This window comes from Canis lupus, chromosome 27, assembly GCF_048164855.1.
Source record: "Canis lupus baileyi chromosome 27, mCanLup2.hap1, whole genome shotgun sequence".
Taxonomy (NCBI): domain Eukaryota; kingdom Metazoa; phylum Chordata; class Mammalia; order Carnivora; family Canidae; genus Canis; species Canis lupus.
In genome coordinates this window covers 24599942-24625656 of record NC_132864.1, presented here as the reverse complement: position 1 = coordinate 24625656, position 25715 = coordinate 24599942, and the positions used below count along the sequence as shown (strand labels likewise).

The following is a 25715-nucleotide window of genomic DNA, read 5'->3' as shown; positions in this document are numbered from 1 at the left end:
CCGGAAGGATCAATATACTGTATTCATTCCTTTTGCAAAAGTATCTTTTATTTATTTATTTAGATTTTATTTATTTATGTATGAGAGATAGAGAGAGAGGGGCAGACACAGGCAGAGGGAGAAGCAGGCCCCATGCAGGGAGCCCAACACAGGACTCGATCCTGGGTCACTAGGATCACGCCCTGGGCTGAAGGTGGTGCTAAACCGCTGAGCCACTGGGGCTGCTCTCAAAAGCATCTTTTAAATTTTAGGTCAGGTTGATATACGATGTCCAAATTGTACTTCTTGCCTCCAAGAGGACCCAGGGTGTTGGAAGCTTGCCCCTCTCGTCTTGTTCTCTCCATGACAGCATGGTGCAAGACACCCCTCACTGCCACTGCTTTCCCTAAGGAATACTTGGCAGGTGACAGTTCACATTTCAGGAGGACAAGGAGCTCCTCGTTCCCCTGCCTCTCTACCCAACAGCACACAATTACCTCAGCTGGGTCTGGGCTCGCCTGCACCCCACCACCATCCACTCTGAGTCACAGAAGCACACAGATGAAAGCAAAAAGAAGCCCCTTTGTCTGCTGAGTGCCAATGAAAGGGACATTTTCACACAGATAGGCTCCTTTCAGTGGGACTGCTTGTGGAGATGTGGAATTGCTGACTGACATAACTCCCGACTGTGGTCTGGCATCCACACACCGCCTCTATATGTTGAAGTGTTCACTCAGCACTTGAGAAAACAGCAGAGACTAGAAGCCCAAAGGAGAGGCCCTAGCAAGAGTCTCAGATTGGAGACTGGTTGAAATGACCTGAATGATTTCTGCATGGGCAGAATTAACCCTCACTTGTACTCAGCTCTGCAGGATTACTACTGGGACTGTGGGCCATCCAGGGCTCTTGACAGTGATTCTAGAAAAACAGGAATTGACATAAAGTCCAGTCTGTGCCTGCCCTAGGATGGTTTCCTGAGAGCCTGGGACAGTCACCATACCATCCCTCTGCTTTTTTTTTTCCCCCTCCGCTTCTCTGAGCTCATCAGCTATTCCAGTCCTCAGGGGCAGAAGAGCCACGAGGCCTACAGCTTTCTTCTTACTCTCTGATATGTTCCAGAGATGCACAAACCAGCCTGACTTATGGTTTTTACATGGCTTTGCACTCACTTCCCCAAGCTCCACATACTATGAAAACACTGTTTGAATCAGAGGATGGAGACACTGAATACAAAGGGTGAACAAAGCTGGAGCATTCACTTTGCTGTGTTAAGACACAAACAATGGTTAAATTCCTGACAGGACAGAACCATTAGAGATTCAAGAAAGAAGGCTCTGTTTGTAGTACTACTGTACTCGAAATCATTGTAGTAATAATCAGAGCTTCCTTACACAGAGCACCCATGAGGAGGTAAACAGGTTCTGTGCACACTTTTTTTTTTTTTTTTTTAAGTAGGCTCCAAACCCAGCACGGAGCCCAACATGGGGCTTGAACTCATAACCCTGAGATCAAGACATGAGCTGAGATCAGGAGTTGGACGTTTAACCAGCTGATCCACCAGGCACCTCTACATGCATACACTTTAAATTCTGTCCTGAGGTACTGCTATTTGATGCCTATTGTGAGGATTAGGCAACTGAGGCTCAGAAGTCAACTGTGACTGCTCGGTAAGGTATAGGACTGGGATCAGAAGCCAGGTCTGTCTTGCTCCAAAACACATATTCTTGCCCCACACTCCACTGCCTCCCTATGCAGAACTGTTTTCTGAGCAGAAAACAAACTTAAATCTTGATCCCTGATTTGTATGTAAAAATACTGACTGATCCCTGGTGTTTGCTGTAAACTGTAAGACACGAAATTCTAACCAAGGCACTCAGATCCAAAATGAGGCTAAATGACTTGAGGTGAGACAACATGTCACGATGACAAGAAAGCTGGCCCCAACTGCTGGCTGCTTTCACCTGCTGTTGTTCTAAGGGCCAGAGGCCTCTCCAGATCACACTGAGAGGCGCTGCTCATCCAAGAAGTGCCTGCAGAGGTTACAGACCTATTATAAAGATTCGCTTGTATGGGATGTCTTCTGGTTCCTCTTTTCAAATTGCCTTTGGTTTCAGAGTCAAGTCACCTAAGAAAACCAGTCTCTTTTACTATAGAAACATTTCTTATTTATGTGTGGTTGGAACTAAATGGACCCAAAGTGGGTCTGATCCCCACTTTATCACTTCTACTTCCAAAACACAAATCCACCGTTAAATAATAAAGACTTCCCACCCCAATGCCTGACAAAGACTTGTAAAGAAATTCTCCAAATGAGAGTTTTCCAAATGCTCAGAGAAATGACCAGAGTCCTTAGGGAAAGTACATGGCATCCCAAGGGTGGTTATTTTCAAGGGGACAACATCTGGCTATCACATGTTCTGGTGCATTTGTTTAAAAAAAAAAAAAAAAAAAAAATCGTACCATAACTTAAAATCTGCAGTTAACTGATGAACTGTGAGTGGGAAATCTTTACATCCAAACAGAACACTGCTGACTGCCTTACTTCTTCCATAGACACACAGTCCAAGTTCTCAGAACACACAGAACACAGTCCAAGTTCTCAGTGCTAGCTGGAAAACATGTATGACTTACCTGCTCTAGAAAAGAGCTTCTACTTTGCACCAGGCATGATAAGCCTGTGTTCCACTATTTTCTCTGGCCTTGACAGTCAGCAAATTGTTTACTACCAGTAATGGAAGGTTCCTCCATTGCACAGCAAAGAAGTTCTAAGGTAAGAACCTCAATTTACCTGCATGCTTGTGGGGATGCTGAAGACTTCGCTGGCTTTGAGGGCTGTTTCCCTGCTGTAAGAAGAGGGCTGCTCCTTTCACCATGAAAAAGCTCTCACTTAAGCTGGGAAGAATAAAACCAAACACAGTCAGTCTGGAATTCAGAGAGGAAAATGGGCAAAGACACACAACAGAGGAAAAGCTTTAGTGTGGACAATGCACATGGGACAAAACAGCTTTTAGGATCATTTCCCACTGCACTCTTCCCACATCTTTGCTATGAGCTTCCTGCCGGAGAGTCTGTGATGAACTCATGCTTCGGCTAAAACACCCAAGGTTCTTTGGACTCTTGCAAGGTTGGAGCCCCTTCCTGCAGGATACTGTACAGGATCTCCCTGTAACACATCTTCCGAAAATAGAGAGCAACTCTGAATTTTACGAATTTTTCACGTTCTTGCTGTGGAATCTTTATGACTCCCTGACTTACAACAACTTCAGCGATCTCAGTGCCTTTCCTTGATGGAATATTAAGAAGAGGAAGTTATACTTTCACTATTTGTTTGCATCTTAACAAAAGCCGGACCTGGTGATTTAACTTGGTCAAGGTTACCATGCCACTACTCCAATAAAAAACCTCCAGTTATAACGGATGCCTGGGTGGCTCAGCAGTTAAGTGCATCCGCCTTCGACTCCCGGGCGTGATCCTGGAGTCCCAGGATTGAGCCTCGCATCGGGCTCGCAGCATGGAGCCTGCTTCTCTCTCTGCCTGTGTCTCTGCCTCTCTCTGTGTATCTCTCATGAATGAATGAATGAATGAATGAATGAATAAATAAATAAATAAATAAATAAATAAATAAATAAATAAATAAATAAAATCTTAAAAAAACAAAAACAAAAAAACCCTCCAGTTGACACCATGAATTTCTCAGCAGAATGAACTTTTCGGTTTTTATTATTTTAAACTAGCAATAACATTTACATTCAATATATAACACAAGAAGTTACAATGTAAGTTTCAAAAATTTCATGATTTGGCTATCAAAAAAATCTTTAGCTTACACAAAAATCAAGACTATATAAACTGACAGGCTGTATGTAGCTACTAGTTATGACCAATTATTCAAAAATAATGTTAATGCTGAGAATCACCCATTAAATGCACTAAAACTGTTAACAGTGTTCTTTGGTGAAGGGCTGGACCACCTATGATTATCTTCTTTCTGCTTCTTGGTATCTTCCAAATTTTCTCTACTGAGCAAATATTAACTTGTTAAAAGGATTATCTTTTTGATTTTCAGAGTAAGGGAAGATATATACTCTACATTATAATGAAAAAGCATTTTAGTTCTACTAATTTTGTGAAAGATCACAGTTCACAATAAAGGGAACTGTAAAACTCATTAAATCTCTAGCCACCAATTCATATATTAATGATTTGAAGGGAAAAATCTCCAAGAAAAAGCAGCACTTTTTGTGTGCATTTAACAGAAAGCAAAATCGATTCCTGACGGAAATACAGGGTCAGTTTCTGTAAATATAAAAAAAGCAGCATCACCTTCTCCCCCAATGTCTAACATTAGCAGTTAAATGTTCTAACCCTTGGAATAAAAACCTCTGTTAAGTCTCACATGCAATTCTAGGTGCTGAGAAAACTCACCACATTGAACTCAGCAGCTCCTGGAATCAGAAAAACAGTGATCTTGTATAATATGAAGTCCACAATAAAATCTGTGACTTCTGCTGGTTGAATCCTCACGCCAACAATAGTGATGCTTCTCAAATACCCAATGGTAAGGCTGAAAAGGCTGCCTCTCTTATTTGGGCCTCTGAGTTACTGACAGTTTTGTAGATTTCATTTACCAATCCTTTATATCCGTACAGCTTTTCTTCACTTAGTAACCCCAACCATGCTGCCAAACCATCCTCTCCACTCTACCTGCTTTATGTTTGTGTTGCCAGTTTTAAGAGCTGGGAAGCCCAGGACTATAGGGTACTGAAAAAGGGGGTGCCCAGCTGGCTCAGCTAGTAGAAGCCTATGACTCTTGATCTCAGGGTTTTGAGTTCAAACCTCATGCTGGGCGTAGAGATTACTTAAAAATAAAATCTTAAAAAAAAAAAATACTGAGGGGGCACCAGGGTGGCTCAGTCAGGTCAAGCATCTGACTCTTGATTTTGGCTTAGGTCGTGATCTCAGGATCACAAGATGAAGCCCTGTGTTGGCTTCATGCTGGGTGTGGAGCCTGCTTAAGATTCTCTCCTTAAAAAAAATTAAAAAAAAAAGGATTCTCTCCTTCACTGTCCTCTCTCCCCACAAAAAAAGAAAAAGGGAAAAGGAAAAAAAAAAAAAAATCCCTATTGACCAGAAGCCTGAACACTCTGGAAACAGCCAGCCATTAACAGTGACCTTTGCCTTGAAAATCATGGGCAAAAATTCCCCTTGGTTTCCCTTACATTTCCTTTGGAAAAAAAAAAAAAAGAGAACAATGCAAAAAAGAATAGGCTGGTTTTACCCCGTGATTGCTTACAAGGCCAGTTTCTCCTCTGTGTTCCTGTGACTGATAAAGAATGAGAGTCCCCCATCTACACATGAAGTCAGGGCCCATGTGGACTGCGCCCTGGAACACTGCCTCTGCCCTCAGGGCAATCAGGCACAAGCGTTTACTGTAAAGAGCTACAGGGAAGCCCACAAAGCACATTATCTGCCCCAGGCTTGTGAGCCCGCCCTGCGTCTGGGATGAGAGTAACCGCATATGGGGCCAAGAGGCTGTGAAACATGGGCAGTCATAGGATTTATGAAAACAAAATGTAGATACTCTCTGTGAGCTCACTCTAGGCCTTGAGCCTCACACACCTTCTGGGAGGCTGAGAAGAACACCGTTTCCCCTCCAGTACCCCCTAACCCCTGCTGCCAAGGCTCCATGAGGGTTCTCTGTGCCTGGTTTCTAACACAGCAAAGCGTGGTACCGTGATTTGCCAGTCTTGGGGTACTGCCATGGGGATGTCCTTTAAGAAATCCATTTGGGGGGGGGGGGGGCACCTGGGTGGCTCAGTTGGTTAGTTAAGTGTGTGCCTTTGGCTCAGGTCATGATCCCAGGGTCCTAGGATGAACCCCCCACATCGGGCTCCCTGCTCAGCAGGGAGTCTGCTTCTCCCTTCCCCTCTGCTTCTCCTCCCCGCCCCCCAACCCGCCCCAGCTACGATCATTCTCTCTCAAATAAATAAAATCTTTAAAAAGAAAAAAAGTCCATTTTGGGGATGGCACACTCAACTAGGTTCTTGGAGCAAGGAAATACAGACCCACAAACCACACCTCCCCGCTAAAGAAAAACCAGCCTTCTCTCCCAAAATGCTTGTGTCTTTAAAAAGTGTGTGTGACTGAAGTTTCAGAAAAGTTAGACCTAGATAAATAAAACTGAACTGTTTTCCTCCACTGCTTTAAGAAAAATCTTGCTGGGAGAGTAAAAACAAGTTCAGCCTGGGCCCTCCCTGCCCCCGCCCCAATGCTTTTATCTCTGCAATACAAATATGTTCTCAGACACTGGTCACCGCCCAGTTTGGGAGAGGACAAAAGATTAGGGTTTTCTACCCGGCACTAAGGACAGATGAAAACCTCCAACGATGCTCCTCAAAACACCCCAGCCCTCCAAGCATAATCTGCCAGTGTCACCCAGAAATCGATACGTGGTAGGAAGAGAGAGATCAGGTGGGGATACGTACTAATTTGGGCTGGAAACCTCTGAAGAGTGCAAGTTGTGAGCCGGCTGAAGGGAGACGCAGAAGTCAGTGAAATAAAACAGGTTCATGACAGCTGGCTTCACATCTTTAACTGCTCCTAAGCTCCTGCTTCGCACTCCCTCCGGAGAATGATCAAAGGGAAGGAAGGGGCCTGAGTCCTCTGGCAGACAGGCAGGCAGGCAGGCAGGCAGGAATCCTCAGCTCCGGATGATGTTCCCACCCAGAGAGCGAATGGCCCTTGTGGGACTCTTGTCTTCCCCTGATATTTGGGTTTAAAAAGGCCCTTGTCCCTGCATATCCAGATGAAAGAGGGCCATTCAGAGGGAGCAAAACAGCTGAAGTTCCTCTAATCACTTTACTCCTACGGCTTTTTGCAGGCCTTAGGAACAAGCACCAGGGTGTGTAGAAAATTGTGAGGGAAAACAGCTGGCCACCAAAGAACAAGTCCCAAAGCAGTGAGGACCCCATTCTGGTTGAAATTGACAGACTGAAGGATTCCTATTTCTGTCAAATCGCCACCCGTTCACCCTACGGTGACCGTGGGCAGCTGCCACAGTTAGCCCAAGTCGTCAAAGCATTTTGCATCCTGAAAATTCGTCAGTCATGCTAATCCCTGCCTGAGGAGGCAAAGTGGGGGGAGAATCCAGGTAGAGGGAACTGCGGGTGCACACACAGGAGGGACTCTGAGAACCACAGGCTCGGGGTGCCGGCCAGGGCTGGCTGCAAAGGTAAAGCAGGTCCCGGTCCCCAAGAGTTTGGCACGAGACCCTGAAACCCGCAGAGCAGAAGCCAGTGGGCACTATGTTTTCAGCGCTTCTTTTGGCCCATGAAAGAAATTAAAGCCACAAATAGCCACATGCAAGGCAGAATGGAAATAAGCACCCAAAGAAAGGAGACCTGCTGGTGTTCGGAAGAAGGAAGGGGAAAGCATCTAACTGGTGGGTTTGGGAACACTTGGTGAAGGAGGGAACACTTCACAGACTGCACAGACTCCTGGCGAGGCCTCATCTGGAAGCTTCTCCCAGCTTCTAAAGGATAAATTAATCCTCACAAGAGGATTAAGTGGGACACATACTACAATTATTCTGCAGTGGAGGAAACTACAGCTTGCCCAGGAGCATAATAATAATCTTTACAAGTTGGGACTAGACCCAAATGTCTCTGGTCCACACCCAGCTTCGTAAGCCCTAGAGTGCCCATCGTCCCTATGAGTCCCGAATGAGAATCAGAGCCATTACCCTGATGTCACCTCTGTCCCTGCCTGCCCCCGTGGCTAACTGCAGGGTGGCTGCTTTGCTTACGCTAAGCAAATGTCACTGAGAAGTCAGAATAGGGTCCGCAGCCCTTTTTCCCCAGTAGATGAAAGCATCGTGCGAAGGAAGAACAGCAGACATGATTCAGGGAAACAGGACTCCAGGAGAAGACTTGGCATCAGAGCTCTCCCACCAGCCCTGGGGACGAGCAGGAGGCCTAGGGGGACCACCACCGCAATCACCCTGCCCACTGCCTCCACCACAAGCCATGGGGCGGGACATGATATCTGGTCCTTGTGTACTAAATGGGAATCTGGAGGAGGAGTTCTGTGGGCAGCACAGCCATGCTGGTCAAGCTTCTGGGCAGGCTTCCTATCAACAGCACTGTCATCCGCAGAGTGCCTGCCATGCGGCAGAAGAAGACTGTGCCAGGTACGCAGCTACACCGTGGTGTCCAGCTCCCACAGCTCTGTAGGCCAGGTTTCATTTTTTCCAAATGACAAATGAAGGAAGCCGGTCAAACTCCTGAAACACAGTCTCTAGGGACAACCTTATTTTTAACCAACTCCTTTAGTGGTTCTGGGGCATACTGGGCTTTAAGAAAATAAAATGCAGTGGACTGGGAATCCCTATTCCTGGGCTCTCATTTATGTGCTACCACACGTTTGTTCTGATATTCACTTACAGGGCTCTGTTCATCTTCAACAGCCAAATATCTGCAGGCAGAGGAGTACCATGTGAAGCCAAGCCTGCCCAAGTGTCGATAAAGGTAAAAATAATCAACCGCTTTAAGGAATGGGTCTATGTTCGGGTGGCTTGGGTGTGTGCTAAGTCACTCAGAAACACAATTCCTTGAAAAACAGAAATGTGAGGTTTAGAAACACACCACAGAATAATATACTACTGCCCGATTCCCAACTCTGGCTATACATCTGAAGAACGTATAATACTTCTAAAACAAAAAACAAACAAACAAACAAAAATACTTCTAAAACAGTCATGCCCAGGTCCAGCCTCGGCCGATTCTAATGCAAAACGTCTGAAGTAAGTCCAGGCATCTGCTTTTTAAGAAGTTCTGGAAGCTTTGCTCCTGATGCAGAGTTAGAACCCCTGAACTTCATAACAGAAGACACAGAAAACTGGCTTCTGACATAGGTGTCACACAGTATGGTTACAGTAGGGATGCAATCAATGTCTTCTGCTGGTGAAAAATAACACCCATAAAAATGCAGGGCCCTCTCAGAAAGAGAGTAGACACAATTCGGTGCAATGAGGGAAGATCTTGCTGGGTCAAAAAATAATACGCTCCTTGAAGCAGCCAAACAGGTTAGCATATAAATGCACGGGCCCATCTTCTACCAAACCCTTCAGTCACAGGGTCCTGACCACTGAAAGGCAGCCCCACATTATAATACGAAATGACAGTAACAAAACTGACACATCAGCCCTGGGACAGGCTCTGCTGTGGACAAAGCATTCTGGCTAACGTCAGGCACTTGATCTTCATGAAACTCTTCCAGGTAAGGTGAATAGACGTTATCATTCTCATCTTACAGATGAGAAAACAGAAAATTACTAAATGAAATGATTTTAGTATTTCTAATGCTCCATCTCATTCAAAATCAGAGAATTGGAGCCCGAAGCATTAGGCTCTGAAAAGAATCCCAAACTGACAGGACTGTCTGAAATGAACTGAACTACTTCTATGGGGAAATCAACTCTCGATTCACTCAGCCCTGCACAGTGATGGCTGAGGGGACTGTGGTTTGTCTAGCAAATGTGATGACAACTCGGCGGGGGGAGGGAAGCAACGAATGTAAAGTTGTCACCACAGAAAAGCCAATGAATGCTCGTGAGGGGAGTTTCCATTAATTCCATTTAGATGGGGGATCCCTGGGTGGCTCAGCAGTTTAGCACCTGCCTTGGGCTCAGGGCATGATCCTGGAGCCCCATCTAGTCCCATATCGGGCTCTCTGCATGGAGCCTGCTTCTCCCTCTGCCTGTGTCTCTGCCTCTCTCTCTCTCTGTCTCTCATGAATAAGTAAAATCTTAAAAAAAAATAATAATTCCATTTAGATGAACAAATATTTGCTGGTCAGTGCTAAGTCCTGGGAATGAGGAAATAAAAGACATGGCTCCTGCCTTGGAGCGACATAACATTCCAGGGGGTCAGACAGATGTAGGATAATAACTGTAATGTGATGCAGCAGGTTCCACAGAAGAGGGTTATATAGGGCGCTGCACACGCATGCACATATGCACAAATGCATATACATGGGATGGGCGCCCAGCACAGCCTGGGTTTCCAAGATCTCTCTGGAAAAAACAACACCAAGCTGGGCAAGGATCAGTGAACGCAGAAGAGGGGAGTGGGGAGCAGGAGAGTAGGGAGTTATGTTAGACATACCCCATAACGAACAGAGAAGATTTGGTCTCTGTTGTAAAAGGCCCCACTGTGAATTCATAAATGTCTGTTCTGGTTTACAAGTCAGTTCCGTGTGAGTTTAGTTAGCATAAGTTGGTTTCTCAGAACTTGACCATCCCTAAGTATACTAATAACATTCAAGTTTCAGAATATGCAAAGTTAAGAACCTAACCTTGGGCCTAAAGTTGAGCCATCACCCCGTCAACATAAGTTCTCAGCACCCAAATGCTCAGTAGGCCAATAGTACTCAATGAATGTTGTTTTAAACAAACAGATAAAAAAAAAAAAAAAAAAAAAAACACAGATAAAATGTTAATGATACCTTTAACCTGAATGGTGCTCTACAGTTTTCAGAGAGCTTGCCCCTCCATTTTTTTTTTCACTTAATTCTTACAATTTCATTCTTCTCCTGAAGGAATCAAGACGGAGAAGGGGGATGACTTGTCTACGGTCACATGTCTACAAAGCGGCAGAACTGGACCGAGAAGCTCCACGTTTGGCACCCCTGCTGCAGGATGCCCGGGTCAGAGGGCATGACGGCCTAACCTGTGGCACCAGAAACGGTGGGCAAAGCTGGGTGGATATAGCTCTGCCTCAAAACCCCTATTGGTGGGGGTCTGCATGGATTCAGACTCCACTCCCAGCAAAGCAGAGTATGAAGACGGAAAGATGGAAGACTTGCTATTTGCTCTCTCTCAAGTCCTTTTGAACTCATGTTCAAAAGTCACCAAGACCCCAGAGTTATGCCAAGGCCCTGTCCTTCTTCACTTATGCCTCACAGTGCCCCTGGCACGGCCCTGTCCCAAATACCATTCTTCAGAGCACAGGGAAACAAGTAACCCATCTGAACACCTACCGGCCAGAGCTCTCCAAATGCTCTCCTACACTCATAATGCTGAGGACAGGGAAATTCCAGCTCTGCAGGGCATTCTACTTAGGGAACGGGGTCACAGGCAAGAAATGCTGGCAGGGCTCGGTACAAATGTCTCTGCTGCTGGGGCATGTATTGTTTGGCTAGAAGGCGTAGGCTTTTCTCACAGAGAAGGAATGTCCATAAGTATTTCAAACTGTAAGAGACATTCTCCGAAGCCAGCTACACAGCTCTCCTTCATATCAACGGGTAGGAGCAAGCAGCTCCTACCAGGAATATGCCAGAAAGTTCGCAGAAGCAGGATTTTGCCCCTGCCCTGTGTACGAAAGACTGCAAATGATGTGCCTGGAGTTGGCTCTCCAAACCTTCAGATGCTTCCTTCATGCCCCACATCCTTGCCCCGCCCAAGAGCCCTCAGGCCCCCTTGCCCTTAGAAGCTCCTACTAGTGCTATCATCCTCTGAACATCTGGGATACCAGGATCTAAGCCCCCTTAGGAGGGCAGAAGCCACAAAGGCTGCATTGTGCTGGAAATGCAGTGGCAGCAAAGACAACATAGCCAGCCAGAAATAACAGGCACATGGAGGAAATGTTTTTGAAACAACGCAAAAATTCCAAGGACAGATAATCTCAATGGTCCCAGGTCCTTCGCCCATTCTTTTTGGTATGCAGCCCCATCCCACATTCACTGGGTGCTGAGTCCTAAACTTACCAGCGGTCCCTAAACTTCCTCTCCGGTCCCTCAGTCATCACTCTAGCTCGGGCCCTGCTTGTCCCGGGGAGCCACAAAACACCCACCTCACCCCTGGGCCCCTGCTGCACGCCTGGCTCTATGCTGGGTTCTCAGAACGTCCCTGCAATGGAGTGGGACACACTCTCTACCTGCACTGTCCCAGAGAGGAGCCACCAGCCACAGGCGCCTCCTGAACGCTTACAGTGTGGTGAGTGTGACTGATTAACTGAATTTGTCATTTTATTCTTCTAATGCAATTCAAGTTTAATGAGCTGCAAGCGGCAAGCAGCTCTAGTGGAGACGGCAGAGGTTCAAGAGCTCTCCGCCTGCTGAGAGTCAGGGCAGGGACCTCTGGCCTCTAATCCACCGTACAGGTCCTAACCACAGCTCCTGTGAGGCCATTCCCGGCTCCAGAACTTTCAACGACACATTATGTGTAGAGTCCAACCTGCTTCTGCTAGCTTTCTCTGGTAGCTACGGTCAGCCATTATATGTTGCTAACCTCAGTTTCATTCAGCTGACGCTCTCTGACCTCAAGGCACTCATAAAAAAATCAGAAAAAGTGATTTATAATAAAAACCTTCCTCGTACTAGCTTGTACACGGTTCCTCCCATACTCCACACGTTCTCTGCTTTCTCTCTGTGCGGTCATCTTCATCAAATCTTCTACCCTGGCCTCAGCTCACTGCTTTCTTTCTCTCCTGTCTGCCTCCCCACCTCGTGCCCACCTGCCAGCGTTCACACCTTCTCTGGGAAGCCCTCCCTTGCCTCCCCAGCTGCCAGCTGTGGCTCTTCCTTTTTAACATCTGATAGCACCTTCTCTCTTCTTGCAGGTAAGGAAGCTGGGGCTTAGAACTTAAGTCAATTGTCCAAGGTCATATACCTAAGAAGTGACAGGAACCTGAGGCCCCTGGTTCCCTACCTATGTTTCCAGACATACTTACTACTAACTTATGGTGCAGTTATCCTCACGTCAGTGTATCTGAACTTCACAGTGGGACTACAGGGCCAGAACACATGTAATTTTCTAAAGCTCCTTCCTCACCTGACATACAGTAGATTCTAAGTAAATACTCACAAACAAACTCACCGAGCTGGCTTCCTTTTCAGTCTCAAAGCACCACATGACTAACTCTCCTTGGTAATCTCTGAGCACCCGGGGCTCAGAGTGCTCACCACCCACAGGATGCACTAGCCACCTAAGACTCACCACGTAAAGGCTCTAAGTAGAGATACAGTCACCTGGTGGTCAGGTCCTCTGGGCAACCAAGGGCATTGAACAACACAACTGAGTTCTCCACCTCACCATGAGTGTCTTGACAACTAGGATGAGGACTTCTCCATCTGGGGATTTCCAAGGGCCCAAAAGGCAGTGTGCACTCAATGAGTGTAATGCTAACAGTGAACATCTTCGCTGACTGTCATGTTAAGCAATTTATATGTATTAAGAACCTAGTTCTTGGTGTCTATCTCTGAGGGAAACAGAGCCTCAGAGACGTTGAGTTGCTTACTCATGTTCACATGGCCCAAAGTGCAAGAGTAGGACTCTGACGTACTGGACCTCAGAAAAGCATCATTAAAAATGCTGACTTCTCTTCTCCAGTAATTCAGACTCAAAACCATTTGGAGGATAGAGCCAGGCAGGCATCTGAGTCGGGAGGGGTGTGGTGAGAAGAGCTGGAATGATATCTAAGCAGAGGAGAGGTGGTTGCAGAGACGGGAAGCTGGTTAGAGCCAGGGAGACCCGTCAAACGAGCAAATGTATTAGGGACAATTTGGAAATACGTTTCTGATGGTCAGAGAAGGGAGCTACAAATACATAGGGAGAGAAAATGAGAAGGAACCATGAGATGTTGGATCAGAGGAACGTAGCAGTCCAAACCCATAGTTCCCAAAATTATTTAGAAACTAGAGATGCAGCTGTGTGTGTGCACATGTGCACATATATACATATATTTCCTAATTCTGCCCACTAAGAGGGCCGGAGTGGGGGAACACTCCCACAGTAATAAGCACACCTTCTAAATTCCATTCTCCACTATACAGAATCAGGGCCCCTTGAACAAAAGACTGATTCCAGGCATGGGGCACAGAAAGTACGAGCTGAGGTCTGGAACATCTGGTGTCTGAAAGCAAGGCTGTGCTGAAGGATGGCAGGGACATGTCAGGGGTCACAGAAGCCAGCTTAAATGTGACCCTAGTGACCAAGTCAGAGACTTTGAAGTCAATGATACAACCAATGGATTATAAACCATGGAGTAAAACAGACAAACATGAGTCTCTGCAGATATAAATAAACGTGGGGGATGGGACTAACATCATTTCTAAGTATCGCCCTCAAGAAATACCTCTGAATGATAAAGTGGAAAAGAATAATCATATAGTAAAGAAGCCACACAAAACTCACCATGATGCCAGAGTGAACGTCACCAGAAACTGGACAAAATGAAATCATGTGCCACCCAGTGAGACTCAAGAAATACACAGTATTGCTTCTGTGCTATTCTTGCCAAAGATACACCACCCAAATCTAATCTCCAGAGAATACCACGCAAAGCTAAACTGAGAGACATTCTACAAAATGATAGGCCTATCCCCTGCAAAAGTATCCCGTTCATTAGACTTGAAGAAAGATGGGGGAAATGCGCTAGAATGAAGGAGATACAGGACACCTACAAGCAACATGCAATCCTGAACTGGACCCTTCTATTACAAAGGAGGTTATTGAGTCAAATGGCAGACCTTGAGGGTGGGATGGTGGTAATGAGTCAGGGTCAAGGGCCAATGGTCTGCTTTGTAGGTCTTTGCCTGTATGCAAAAGGGTGACGACAGGCATCAGGCCGGCAACTTGACTCTCAAATGGTTCAGAAAAAAGTTTTGTGCTGTCTTTGCTCTACATTTTATAAACTTTCCTGTAAGTTTTATATTGTTTCAAAATCTAAAAAATTTTGGGGACAATGTCCAGTTGGTTGGATTTTGGGAAAACACTACTTGTAACTTTTATTAGCAGATGATAAAAACTTTTCAGACTACTTTATCAGTCATTGCCACTGGCATACTTCACAGCTTTCCTCTTCAATCTTTTGGAGACTTTTTTACCCTCACCAGTGGAGATCTCTACCAGTCTTAGAATGCTTTTCCCTCTCTGCATTTCCCGGGATGGAGATAGCCTTGCTTTGTGCATGAGGCAGTAGCGAATGATGGGAAACTGCTCTGCTGGCTCCTCCTGGTCTCTGTGTACTCCAGAGTTTGAGGGCTTCGTGCACACACAGCCCTGACCCATGTAAAACCTAATTTTAGCATTTTCCTGCTTGAGACCATACTTCTGAAACAGCAGCAGGAGGCCAACCTGCCCATGCGAGCCTCCCATTGTGAAGGGCACATGAAGTCAGGATGCTACAGGCCTGCAGGATGTGACTCAGCATCCTGTTTTCAATGTTTGGGGCGGCCAGCAGCTTTGGCACTGAGTATTGCCGCTGACCTCACCTCTCCAGACCACAAATACCCAGGTTAATTGGTGGGCCGGGCCCGTAACATCAGCTCCCTCTGTAGGCCTCAGGGCTAAATCCAAGACAACCTGCTTATCCACCCAACCACATTAGGTCTTCTTATGAACACCCAGAAGTGTCCATTAGGAAGAGTTCTTCAGAGGAACTGACTTGGTAGTATTTTAAGTAATAGCAGGAATCACACAGCTGATCTTGTTTCTCTCTTTGTTTTGACTACTAGGAAGCTCAAACTCACATCTGGTGCCACGGTCTGCTAACTGTACCAAGGATATGCTGTGCATTCCACAGATGAATCCTTTCCTGGCTTCATCTTATTTTCCTCTACTTTCCCTATGTCCCACTTTTCTCATTAATTTTAAATTATATTTGTTTTCTAAGAATTTTATAAGGTGCTTCAAATCCCCTTTGGACAAAACTATGGCAGACACAGCATACACACATTGCCTATGGTGGGTGAGGACTTTTTTTTTTTATTTAACAAAGAACATCCAGCCTTCATCACAGAACCCAATATATACACACTAAATATCTATATGTTGGTTGAATTGATAAATAAAGCAAATAATTCAAAAGCTGCCTCCAGGGCAGCCCGGGTAGCTCAGCGGTTTAGTGCCACCTTCAGCCCAGGGCCTGATCCTGGAGACCCAGGATTGAGTTCCACGTTGGGCTCCCTGCATGGAGCCTGCTTCTCCCTCTGCCTGTGTCTCTGCCTCTCTCTCTCTCTCTCTCTCTCTCTGTGTGTGTCTCTCATGAATAAATAAAATCTTAAAAAAATAAAATAAAAATAAAATAAAATAAAAAAAGCTGCCTCCATTACCAGGCTGCCTCACAAGAGACACTTCTCCCTCCCACCCTACAAGATGGGATTGGCACAGGGGTGCCGGAGGCCTAGAGCCGGCTCCTTAGGGAGCCCTCCTGCTTCATGGTTCAATGCCTCAACCCCAACCTAAAGAGCCACTCCCAAACTTCCACCTGCAACAGACCAGGCACAGGACAGATGGGCTTGAACATATGGGAAATGACAAGTGATATCCAGAGGGGGCAGCTGGCCTGGCCCTCTCCAAACCACATCCCACCTTGTGGGAATTTCGGCTAGGCCCAGATTTGGGGAAACACACCTCAAGAACTCTTGCCAAACACCTGCCAAGACCTGACTGTGAGTTAACTCCTGCCAGGGCAGGGTGGCCTCCAGCAGCGAAAGCATCAGACATTCTCTAACACAGAACTGCTTCTTTGAAGTAAAATCTTCTTAAAAATAACTTCAAAGTAGCCATTAAAAACCAAATCTGTAAAAAAAAAAAAAAAAACAAATCTGTAAAAATAAAGGCACACAAGATACGATCACAAGATATGATGCTCCCCAGATAAAGGTCTGGTACAAGGTTCAGTAGAACTTGGGAGGGAAAGAGGTCACACATTGGTGGTTTCTCCTCTCGAATTCCACTTGGTTGACCTTTTGGTCTTTTGTGGTGGAACTGGGAATCTCTGGAGGGGAAGGTCAGGACAGGCAGCTGCAGGAACTGGCACTCACTACCATCAATGAAAATAACAGCTAAAAAAACCCCAAACAAACAGCTACCATGTGTCTAGCAGTATCAGCAAGGGCTCTGCACATGCAGTAAGATTCTCCCTAAGCCTCCCTAAGGTCCCTAAGAGTGAGAAAGACTTTTCCTTAGTTTCGGGGAGGGCAGGTGGCTGTCCCCAGACCATAGTCACACAGGCAGCCAGGTGCCAAGGGCCGTACCCTGACCTGGAGGCCCTGATCCAGCTGGGCACAGGCCTGCCTGTTAGCCCTCTGTGATTTACATGACAGCCTGCCATCTTCCTCCGATTCTGGGGGTGCAGTGGGCGGGCCAGCTGGCTTCCCCAATGGTGCACTACCTCCCGCATGAGATTTGTCATGGTACTGACCCCACCCCACAGTGGGACTCACAATCATGCCCCAACCCAACCCAATCACTTGCTTGCCTTGAAAATGGCTCCTCCTGACTCTGATTAATCCTCTTTTGATTAATCCTGTTTTCTTATTGCAGTCTTCCTTGAAGCAGAACGACTTGTTTTGGATATTCTCCTAGTCTTAGGAATTTTCTAATAAGCTGTCCAAATCCAGAGGTCTGACCACAGTACAATGTGCGCCAAAGGCAAGTTCCAAGGCTGGAGTCTTTTCTTTCTAGCCGGCTTCTGACAGCGAAGCGTGGCTGGCCTAGGGCTCTGCTGAGAAGTAGATGAGTCTGAGCAAAGGGTCCACTTCCTCCCAGAGGCCACACCATTGTTCTCCATATCAGGGTCAGACCATAACCCTGACCTGACTAGATGCCCTACAAATATATGACCTTGACCTCAGTGTTGAAATAAAAGAGAAAGACTGGGCAATCTGTTAAAATCGACAGGGAAGGAAAAGAAGTACACTGTAACATAGTACAAGATGGATGGGTCTGAGGACTCTCATTTTCAGATTTGGGAGCCACCATCTCATCTTATCTCCACTTGACAAAGGAGTAAGTGGAGGCCCAGAAATGTCTAGTAACCTGTCTAAGGTTGCACAACAAATGATACCTCTCAGGACAGAACCTAGCTTTTCTGACTCTTTCTCACAGCTTTGTTCCACTTACCACAAGGGTGACTGCTGGTACCAGTGTCAACCATAAAGCAAGACTGGCTCAAGCATTCCCGGTGTGTACACATGCTCTCCTGATGCACTCAGTGCATGAGGAGACCAGGGCCCCATGGCATTCTTCTGAAGCCTAAGTACTGTATTTTGAAAGCTTAATGAACCTACTAGACTCTGAGCAAAATTCAAGTTAACCTTAATAATAAGTTTAATTAAGTTCCAACAGAATCAAATTAACTTTCCCTCTGTCCTTATTTGTCCTCACTCAAGGAGGAGTTTTTCTAACAATAAATTTAACATGTCCCAAAGAAAAATTCTTTTTCTTTTAAAAATTTATTTATTCATGAGAGACACAGAGAGAGAGAGAGGCAGAGACACAGGCAGAGGGAGAAGCAGGCTCCATGCAGGCAGCTCGATGTGGAACTCGATCCTGGATCCCAGGATCACACCCTGAGCCGAAGGCTGACACTCAACCGCTGAGCCACCCAGGTGTCCCTCAAAGGAAAATTCTGATTTGAAAATCAAATGTCCCAACACACCATGAAGAACACCTGAGTTAAACTGAATGGAACAAATCTTAAAAAAAAAAAAAAAAAAGAGGGACGCCTGGGTGGCTCCGTGTCTCTGCCTTCAAAACCTGTCCTCACCCCCCAAATTCAAGAGCCGTTTCTACTAGCCCTTCTGCCCACGGCTCAGAGCTCTCACCAGGAGCCAGAGAGGAAGGAGTACACCCATTCTTGCTGCTTGGACCCTAGCGGTCCCACCGTAAGCTGTGCGCTTATTAGCAAGTTGCAGGACACCCCCCCTACCCCAAACCCCACTAAGAGAGAGAATGGTAGTATATCCCCTTTCCCCAGTAGTCACTGGGCAAGCACCTGGGGGGATGACAGTATCAGCTCCTGTTTACCGTGTGCAGGCACCGGGTTTGGAACCTTGCTCATAGGACCTTGAGCCTCTACCACTTTGTACTGCATGAAATCAGGCCAGGTAACATCTCCAAAGCTCACTCTTCTAATCCAGAGGAGGGGAATCAAGATGTTGCCTTCCTTACAGGATGCCTGCGTGGGTTAAATGAAATGACTCACGTTTGGCGACTCACAGAACAGAGTGTGTTTGTAGGTTCCCTTCCAGATTTTCCATCTCCATTTTACTTTCTCCCCCTAGCACTTACTAAGACGCTATTAACATATTTGTTCATCTCCCTTACTGCCTTGTCTCCCCCACAGCATGTCAGCCATGTGGGCAGAGATCTGCCTTGTTTGCCGCTAGATTCCCAGCCCCTAGAACAATGGCTGGTGCATAGTAGGTGCCCAGTAAGTATCTGTTGAATAAATGGCTCATACACAGACAGGTAAGGACAGGGGGTACTGCAACTTCTGTGCGCCTGTTGCCAAACTGCCGGGGGAAGTGGAAGGAAGGTTCTCTGTCCTTAGCATTCTGTATGTCATCCAAAAGCACTTTTGAGTTCTTCCACGTGAAAAAGAACACAGAAAAGTCGATGGCCCATCCAGTGTGTGCCAGGTGCTGTGAAGGTTGAGGCCAAGAAGGACCGGGGCTCATGCTTAGTTAGCTCTGCTTGTACCATCTTGAAATTCCTAACCATTTTTTAACAAAGGCCTCCATAATTTTCATTCTATACGGGCCCCACAAATTATGCAGCTAGCTCTGCTAGTGGGGGACATTTAGATACTTGGATCAGTGCAGGTGGTATTTCAGAGGACAAAATATTCAAAGTGGGGGTGAATCCAAGAGATGCCAAACCTGAAAGTGAGAAAAAGTGTGTGGGCGCTGAGCAGAAAGAATGTGGCATTCACTGGTGTGATGGTCAAACCCTGAGGGATCACTGGTACTCCAGTCCTCTTCCCTTGAGGACCAAACATCTTCCAGTTGACATCACCTTTATGTAATGTACCCACAGGCTGGGGCATCTCAAGAACTCCCACAGGTTGAGGCAACTGGGCCGAATTCTGAGATGGCCCAAGATCCCTGTCCCGGTTGCAGGTACCCTGGGTGAGCCCTTATCCTGAGTGTGGTGAGACCAGGGAATAGGACAGGACAGTTGCTCCCTTCAGATTACACTGTACGGTAAAGGGGACGGGACGGTCACTCCTGTGATTGCATTCCATTACAAGATTCCACAGCAGCAGATCCTCCTGCTGGCCTTGAAGAAGCAACCCACAATGACCTCCAAAGCTGCGAGAAAAGGAATTCAGCCAAGAATGACCTAAGCCTGGATGAGAACCAGAAGCTCAGATAAGACCCTAGCCGTGGCCAACACCTTGACTACACCCATGTGAGACCCCAATCAGAGGACCCAGCTAAACCATGTCCAGATTCCTGACCCTGGCAACTGTGAGATGATAACCAGAAATTGTTTTGGACTGCTAGGTTTAGGGTAACTTGTTACCCCAAACAGCAATTGCTAACCAATACAGTGATCTGGTACATAGCTGGGATGCAAGGGATGCTTGATGCCCCCTGGCAGGACTTACCTGGACAGATTATCACCAGAGCTAAAAACTCCAGACTAAGAAACCATTGGTTGAGAAAGGCAGAGAGGAACCCCACGAGTGGACAGGCATAACAGATGGGGTGCTGAATGGAGCAGGGGAAGCAGGGTCTACAGAGCAAGTACACACCCACGTCCACCCCACCCCAATGCTGTGGGGGAGGGACGTAAGGCACAACCACATTTCAGGCAGTTATAAGGAAAGTAGGTCCTCCAGGGAGAATTCAAGGTCAAGATCCAAAGGGGAAGGGAGCATGGAGGGAAAGGCAGAGGCGCAGGGAGTTTACAGTTTACCCCCGGACACCAGATAAAACAGAGAAGACAAAGTCCTGCCGCCTTGGCCCGAATGTTTGCTTGGGTAGGCAAGAAAAAAAATTAAAAGAACTCTAATGAACATTTTCATACGCTTGACTTGGAAACTCTAGATGGAAACAACAACAACAAAAAACATTCACTCCTGATCCACCCTCTGGAAACCACACAACCATATTCACTCCCCAGGGCCCTGCCTGGCACACAAGCACTTACGTCTCATGCCAGCCTGGGGCAGCTCCCAGGATGGCAAGGGAGCCAGGAGCTGCTGCCAGCAAAGCCATCTGCTCACCAATTCCCACAGTCTGAACGGCACAGCTTCCAGAAGGGTACTGCTGGAGACCGGCGACAGTCTGTGCATACGGAGGGCAGGGGAAAGGACACAGGGAACTAGGTCTCTGTTGCTCTCCATCAGTCAGCTTCGTTCTGGTCATGAGGTGATCTGCTCCTGAGGTGTTTCCTGGAAGGCCCTCAGAGAAACTGTCTGCATTATAACCCTGATTCGCAGACAGTGCCTTCCTACTTGCATCTTACAAGGATGCTGCTGGTACAAGGACCAGGGCTGCTGCAGGTCACACAGGGGCCCAGCAGGACACAGCAGACACCACACCCACAGGAAGTCAAGGTCTGTAAGTCTGGGCTATGGACTAACACTAACGCGGTCATCTTATGACGACCAGACGTCGGCGATGGTTCTTCTGGTCTTTTGTAAGCCTGGCTCTGTGTGAGGAGCTCCGGCCCAGCTACTCTGCGGCCCTAAATGGTCCTAGTCGTATCCATTTTGCCAATGGAATGAAAAAGACCTTCAGAAGGGCAGTAAGTCACAGAGGTCAGCCGCTAGGGGAGGAGCCAGATCTTGAACCTATGTCTGCCTGGCTCCAAATCCCACGCTGTCTCCTCGGCACCTCACTCTTTCCCATATGGATATGCAACTGACTGCAGGGCCAGAACAAAGTCACCATACTGAAAGTGTTGAAATGTCATGCACAGACAGAGAACTAAGGCCCAGACCCCAAGGGAAGCACCACCAATGTGAGGGCTGAGAGCACATGTAGGTGCCATGCAAGGCAGGTGTGGAACCTGGCCCACAAAGATGATCTAAGAGCTACTCTCCAGACAGAGGGAAGTCACAAATGCTGGGGGTGGACTGCTGTGCTGGCTGTGAGCACCGGGGCCAATGGAAAATGAACCTGGCTTCAAGAAAGAGCATGGCCCAGAAGTGGGATTAGAACACAGCATGTGCAAGAGCTGGGGGGAGGGCAGCAACAGGGGGCAAGGTAGAAAGCAGGAAAGATGGAACCACAGCAAGAAGCACAGGGGTGCTTCAAGACTGCATCCATCTGACTGCGGGGAAGAAAACCTGGCCAGGAAGCAGGGGTGGATGGGATGACGGCCTGACACAGAACACAGGAGGTATGGGGACCTGAGCAATGGTGCCACCAGGGGGAGGTGGGAAAGAAGAGCAACTGAGACACAGAAGACCCACCCATGTGACTCGGCCATTTCCTGGCTACTGCTGAGTCGATGAGAACTCCTTGGATGAGCCAAAATATGAAGTTTCAATTAAGGGTAGAGACAGAAGGGAGAGAAGAGAGGAATATCCTGTTAGCCCCAGATTTTCTGCCTGCCGGCAACTCTTCAGAACCAATGAGAAGCACAGAGAAACCCCCTTTCTCCCAGGCAAGGAAATGCAATGGACTATTCCATTATTTCTTCTTCTAGAAGCCTGGACAGCTGAGGCTTGCAAACACAAATGAACACACAGATGTGAATGAGTTTCAATCAAAGTTTAACCAGAACACCAGAATTTCTCCAGTGTGGCTACAAGGGTTAGAAAGCCAGATGGTATCATCTGCCTACAAATGGGGAGTAAATGTCAAGGTGGGGGAAAAGGGACTGAGAAGGGAACCAAGTAGGACGAGCTCAGAGCCCAGGGTCTCCCAGGGCTCACAAGGGCATGGGAGGCCTGCAGGAGGTGGTAACAAGGGAGTCCTGTGGTCAGCACACATGGGGGAGGGGGGGACCATCCCAAGTTAGCGGGGGGTACTTGATCCAGGCCCCAGCACTCCCTCCGACCACCTAGTAACTCAGGCAAGTTCCCTCACCTGGACACTGGGACAGCTGATTCCACTGAACCACTGCACTGGTCTTCAGTAAGGCTGGCAGGGGGTGGGGTTGGGAGGGGGGGAAAATCCCATGGCAAACTCAGGTGTTGGAGCAGAAGCCTAGCTTGAAATTTAGTACCTGCCATGTGCAACATTGGGTGTCAGGTCCCTCCGCTGTAAGCTGGGAAAAACTCCCTCCTAGTGCTGTTGAGAGGATTAAATATGGCAATATACAGAGCTGACTTCCGTTCCCTTTGTGAAGTCCTCTCCAGCTCCAAATCATGCAGAGAAAGGGGCCTTTTCTTAGCCGCAAGGGCACACACGTTTTCACATCACTGCTATTTTGAGTTATTAATTGAAATAATTCGGGACACCCGGGTGGCTCAGTGGTTGAGTGTCTGCCTTCGGCTCAGGTCATGATCCTGGGGTCCTGGGATCAAGTGCTATGCTGCATCAGGCTCCTAGCAGGGAGCCTGCTGCTTCTTCTGCCTCTCTCTGTGGGTCTCTCATGAATAAATAAATAAAATCTTTTTTTAAAAAATTGAAACAACTCAAAACAGTATGCTGTCAGTTAACTAAGGGCAATTTGAAAAAAAAAAAAAAAAAAAAGTTATTTGCCCCAAAGACAATGTGAGAGAGCTGAATACTATCTCCTGGGCAAGAGCCTTGAAAGGGGAGGGCTCAGGGATAGAAGAAACTCCCACTCCAGGTGAGCACTGGCAGGAGGCTTGGGGCAGGAGATACATCTACGGACATAGTCCCTAACATGGCCACCACAGCAGTCAGCAAGCCCTTCTTCCAGCACTTCCTCCCCCAAATAACCTCCACAAAACAGACTTCCACTTCTCCTTTCTGCCTCCACCCAGAGAGCCAAGCACAAAAGAGTCTAATCTACAACACGGCCCATCACTGCCCCCACTTGGGAGTTCGGGGTCTAGGTCTTTGAGACCTGACCTAGACCCCGAACAACCAACACCCCAGCCATCGAAATAAGATCTCTCTGATGTTTGCAGGCTGTTATTTCCTTTCACATATACTCTTTAGACACAACATATGCCACAATAAAAGTGAGCGTTCTCCCTCCTTTCACTCAAAGGCACAGGACCTTCAGAGACATGTGAGTTTAACCCGAAGAACATCCTGCTCTTGGTAATGAATGGTGGACCCCGTTTCCTTTTTTTTCTTTTTAAGATTTTATTTTATGTATGTATGTATGTATGTATGTATGTATGAGAGACACAGTGAGAGAGGCAGAGACATAGAGGGAGAAGCAGGCTCCCTACAGGGAGCCCGATGTGGGACACAATCCCTGGCCCCAGGATCATGCCCCAGCTAAAAGCAGATGCTCAACCACTAAGCCACCCAGGCTGGGGACCTGGACCCCAGTTTCTGAACACACATTCCTTTTCCCAATTGGTTTTCCCCCTCCTCACCAGATGAAACTCTTTTTTCCTCAAAGAACAATATCCTTGAAACTCTATTTACTTTTTTAGACTCTAAGAGCCTGAGACTGGAGCCTTAGTGTAGAATATGTTATATAATAAGAATACCTTATATAATGGGAGTGCTAAATCTTTTGTAAACAAAATACCCAAAAGAAGGCCTTTATTTTTGGCAGGAAAAAATAAAAACGCCTTTGGGGTCTACCAGCAGCTGAGAACTACAGCCTGAGGATTTTTTTTTTTAAAAGAGCCTACAGAAAGATTTCTCACAAGCACAAAAAAATGCACCTTGAATTAAACTTTGGAGGTGGGCTGTTTGTTTCAAATCAGCAATGTGCTTACCCCAGAAGGAACATCTTACCAAAAGCAGGATGGAGAAGCAGCAGCATATTACAAAGAGTATTTTTTTTTTTTTAAGCAGAAGTAAAATCTGGAAGTATCTAAAAGATGCTCAAAATGGTACAGCAAGAAGGGTGGTGGAATTCTGGCAATGATGTTCCTTTTCAAGCTGTTGTAATACAACGCTATGAAAGCTATTTATACTTAAATATAGTCACAAATGTTTAAAGCACTACCTTTGTAGTACATGCTCTCAGTATAACTTTGAAAGCTCTAAACTGAGGGACGCCTGGGTGGCTTGGCGATTAAGTGTGATCCTGGGATCCAGATCGAGGAGTCCCGCATTGGGCTCCCCACAGGGCGCCTGCTTCTCCCTCTGCCTGTGTCTCTGCCCCGCTCCCTCTCTGTCTCTCATGAATAAATGAATAAAACCTTTTTAAATAAATAAATAAAGTTCTAAACTGAAAACGCTGGTGTCTTCTCTTGTGAAGGTTCTCCTTTCTGGAAGGGAAAAAGAATATTCCAACCTGACTGGAAGAAAGACTTAGAAAGGAAAATGAAGTCAGCTTACCTGAGGTTTACCTTTCGCTCTTCATCGCTGCCAGCCTCCAACTACAGAGAAAGAAAGAGAATGTCACACCACAGACGCCACTAGCAACAAGTCTCACATTTTCTACTCTGATGTCTGAAAAAGATACAGATGTCCAGGAAACCTGGATGTGTCAACCCGGTCGCACCCTTTCCTCAGCAACCCCGTTCTGCTGTCCCTCTAAGAAGTTCCCATGGAGGAATTTTCAGGTTTCCCAACATTTGCCCACATTCCTTCCAAAGTGTTGTACGTTAATTCCTGTTGATGGGACACTCCTATCTGGCACTGCTCCTCAACAGGCTCTTCTCAACTTTCCCGGGTTGTTTTGGATCACACCGTTTTTGAAGAGGAGAGGGGGGTGATATTTTAAGAGAACCTATTTCCTCCTTCAAGCCAGGCAACAGCTGAATGATCAACACCATTTTCAGCCCCACGCATGGGTTTGAAAAGAAAAGAAAAGAAAAGAAAAGGAAAGAAAAGAAAAGAAAAGAAAAGAGAAGAGAAAGAGGGGCACCTGGGTGGCTCAGTTGGCCAAG

General features: G+C 46.8%; 1 protein-coding gene across 5 annotated transcripts in view; it reads right to left on the bottom strand.

Annotated features, from left to right (window-relative positions):
- The window catches only part of SSH1 (slingshot protein phosphatase 1), a 61600-nt gene that overhangs the window by 31187 nt on the left and 4698 nt on the right, over positions 1-25715 (bottom strand). For 3 of the 5 annotated variants that reach the window (XM_072802942.1, XM_072802943.1, XM_072802939.1), the window contains exons 2-3: positions 25162-25202; positions 2768-2871 (exon numbers count right to left, since the gene is read on the bottom strand). In XM_072802942.1, coding sequence (XP_072659043.1) covers positions 2768-2871; positions 25162-25202 — 145 coding nt within the window. Of the gene's footprint in view, positions 1-2767; positions 2872-6464; positions 6704-16390; positions 16559-17240; positions 17446-25161; positions 25203-25715 lie in introns of those variants that run through there. The other 2 variants (XM_072802940.1, XM_072802941.1) reach the window with 2 other exon arrangements.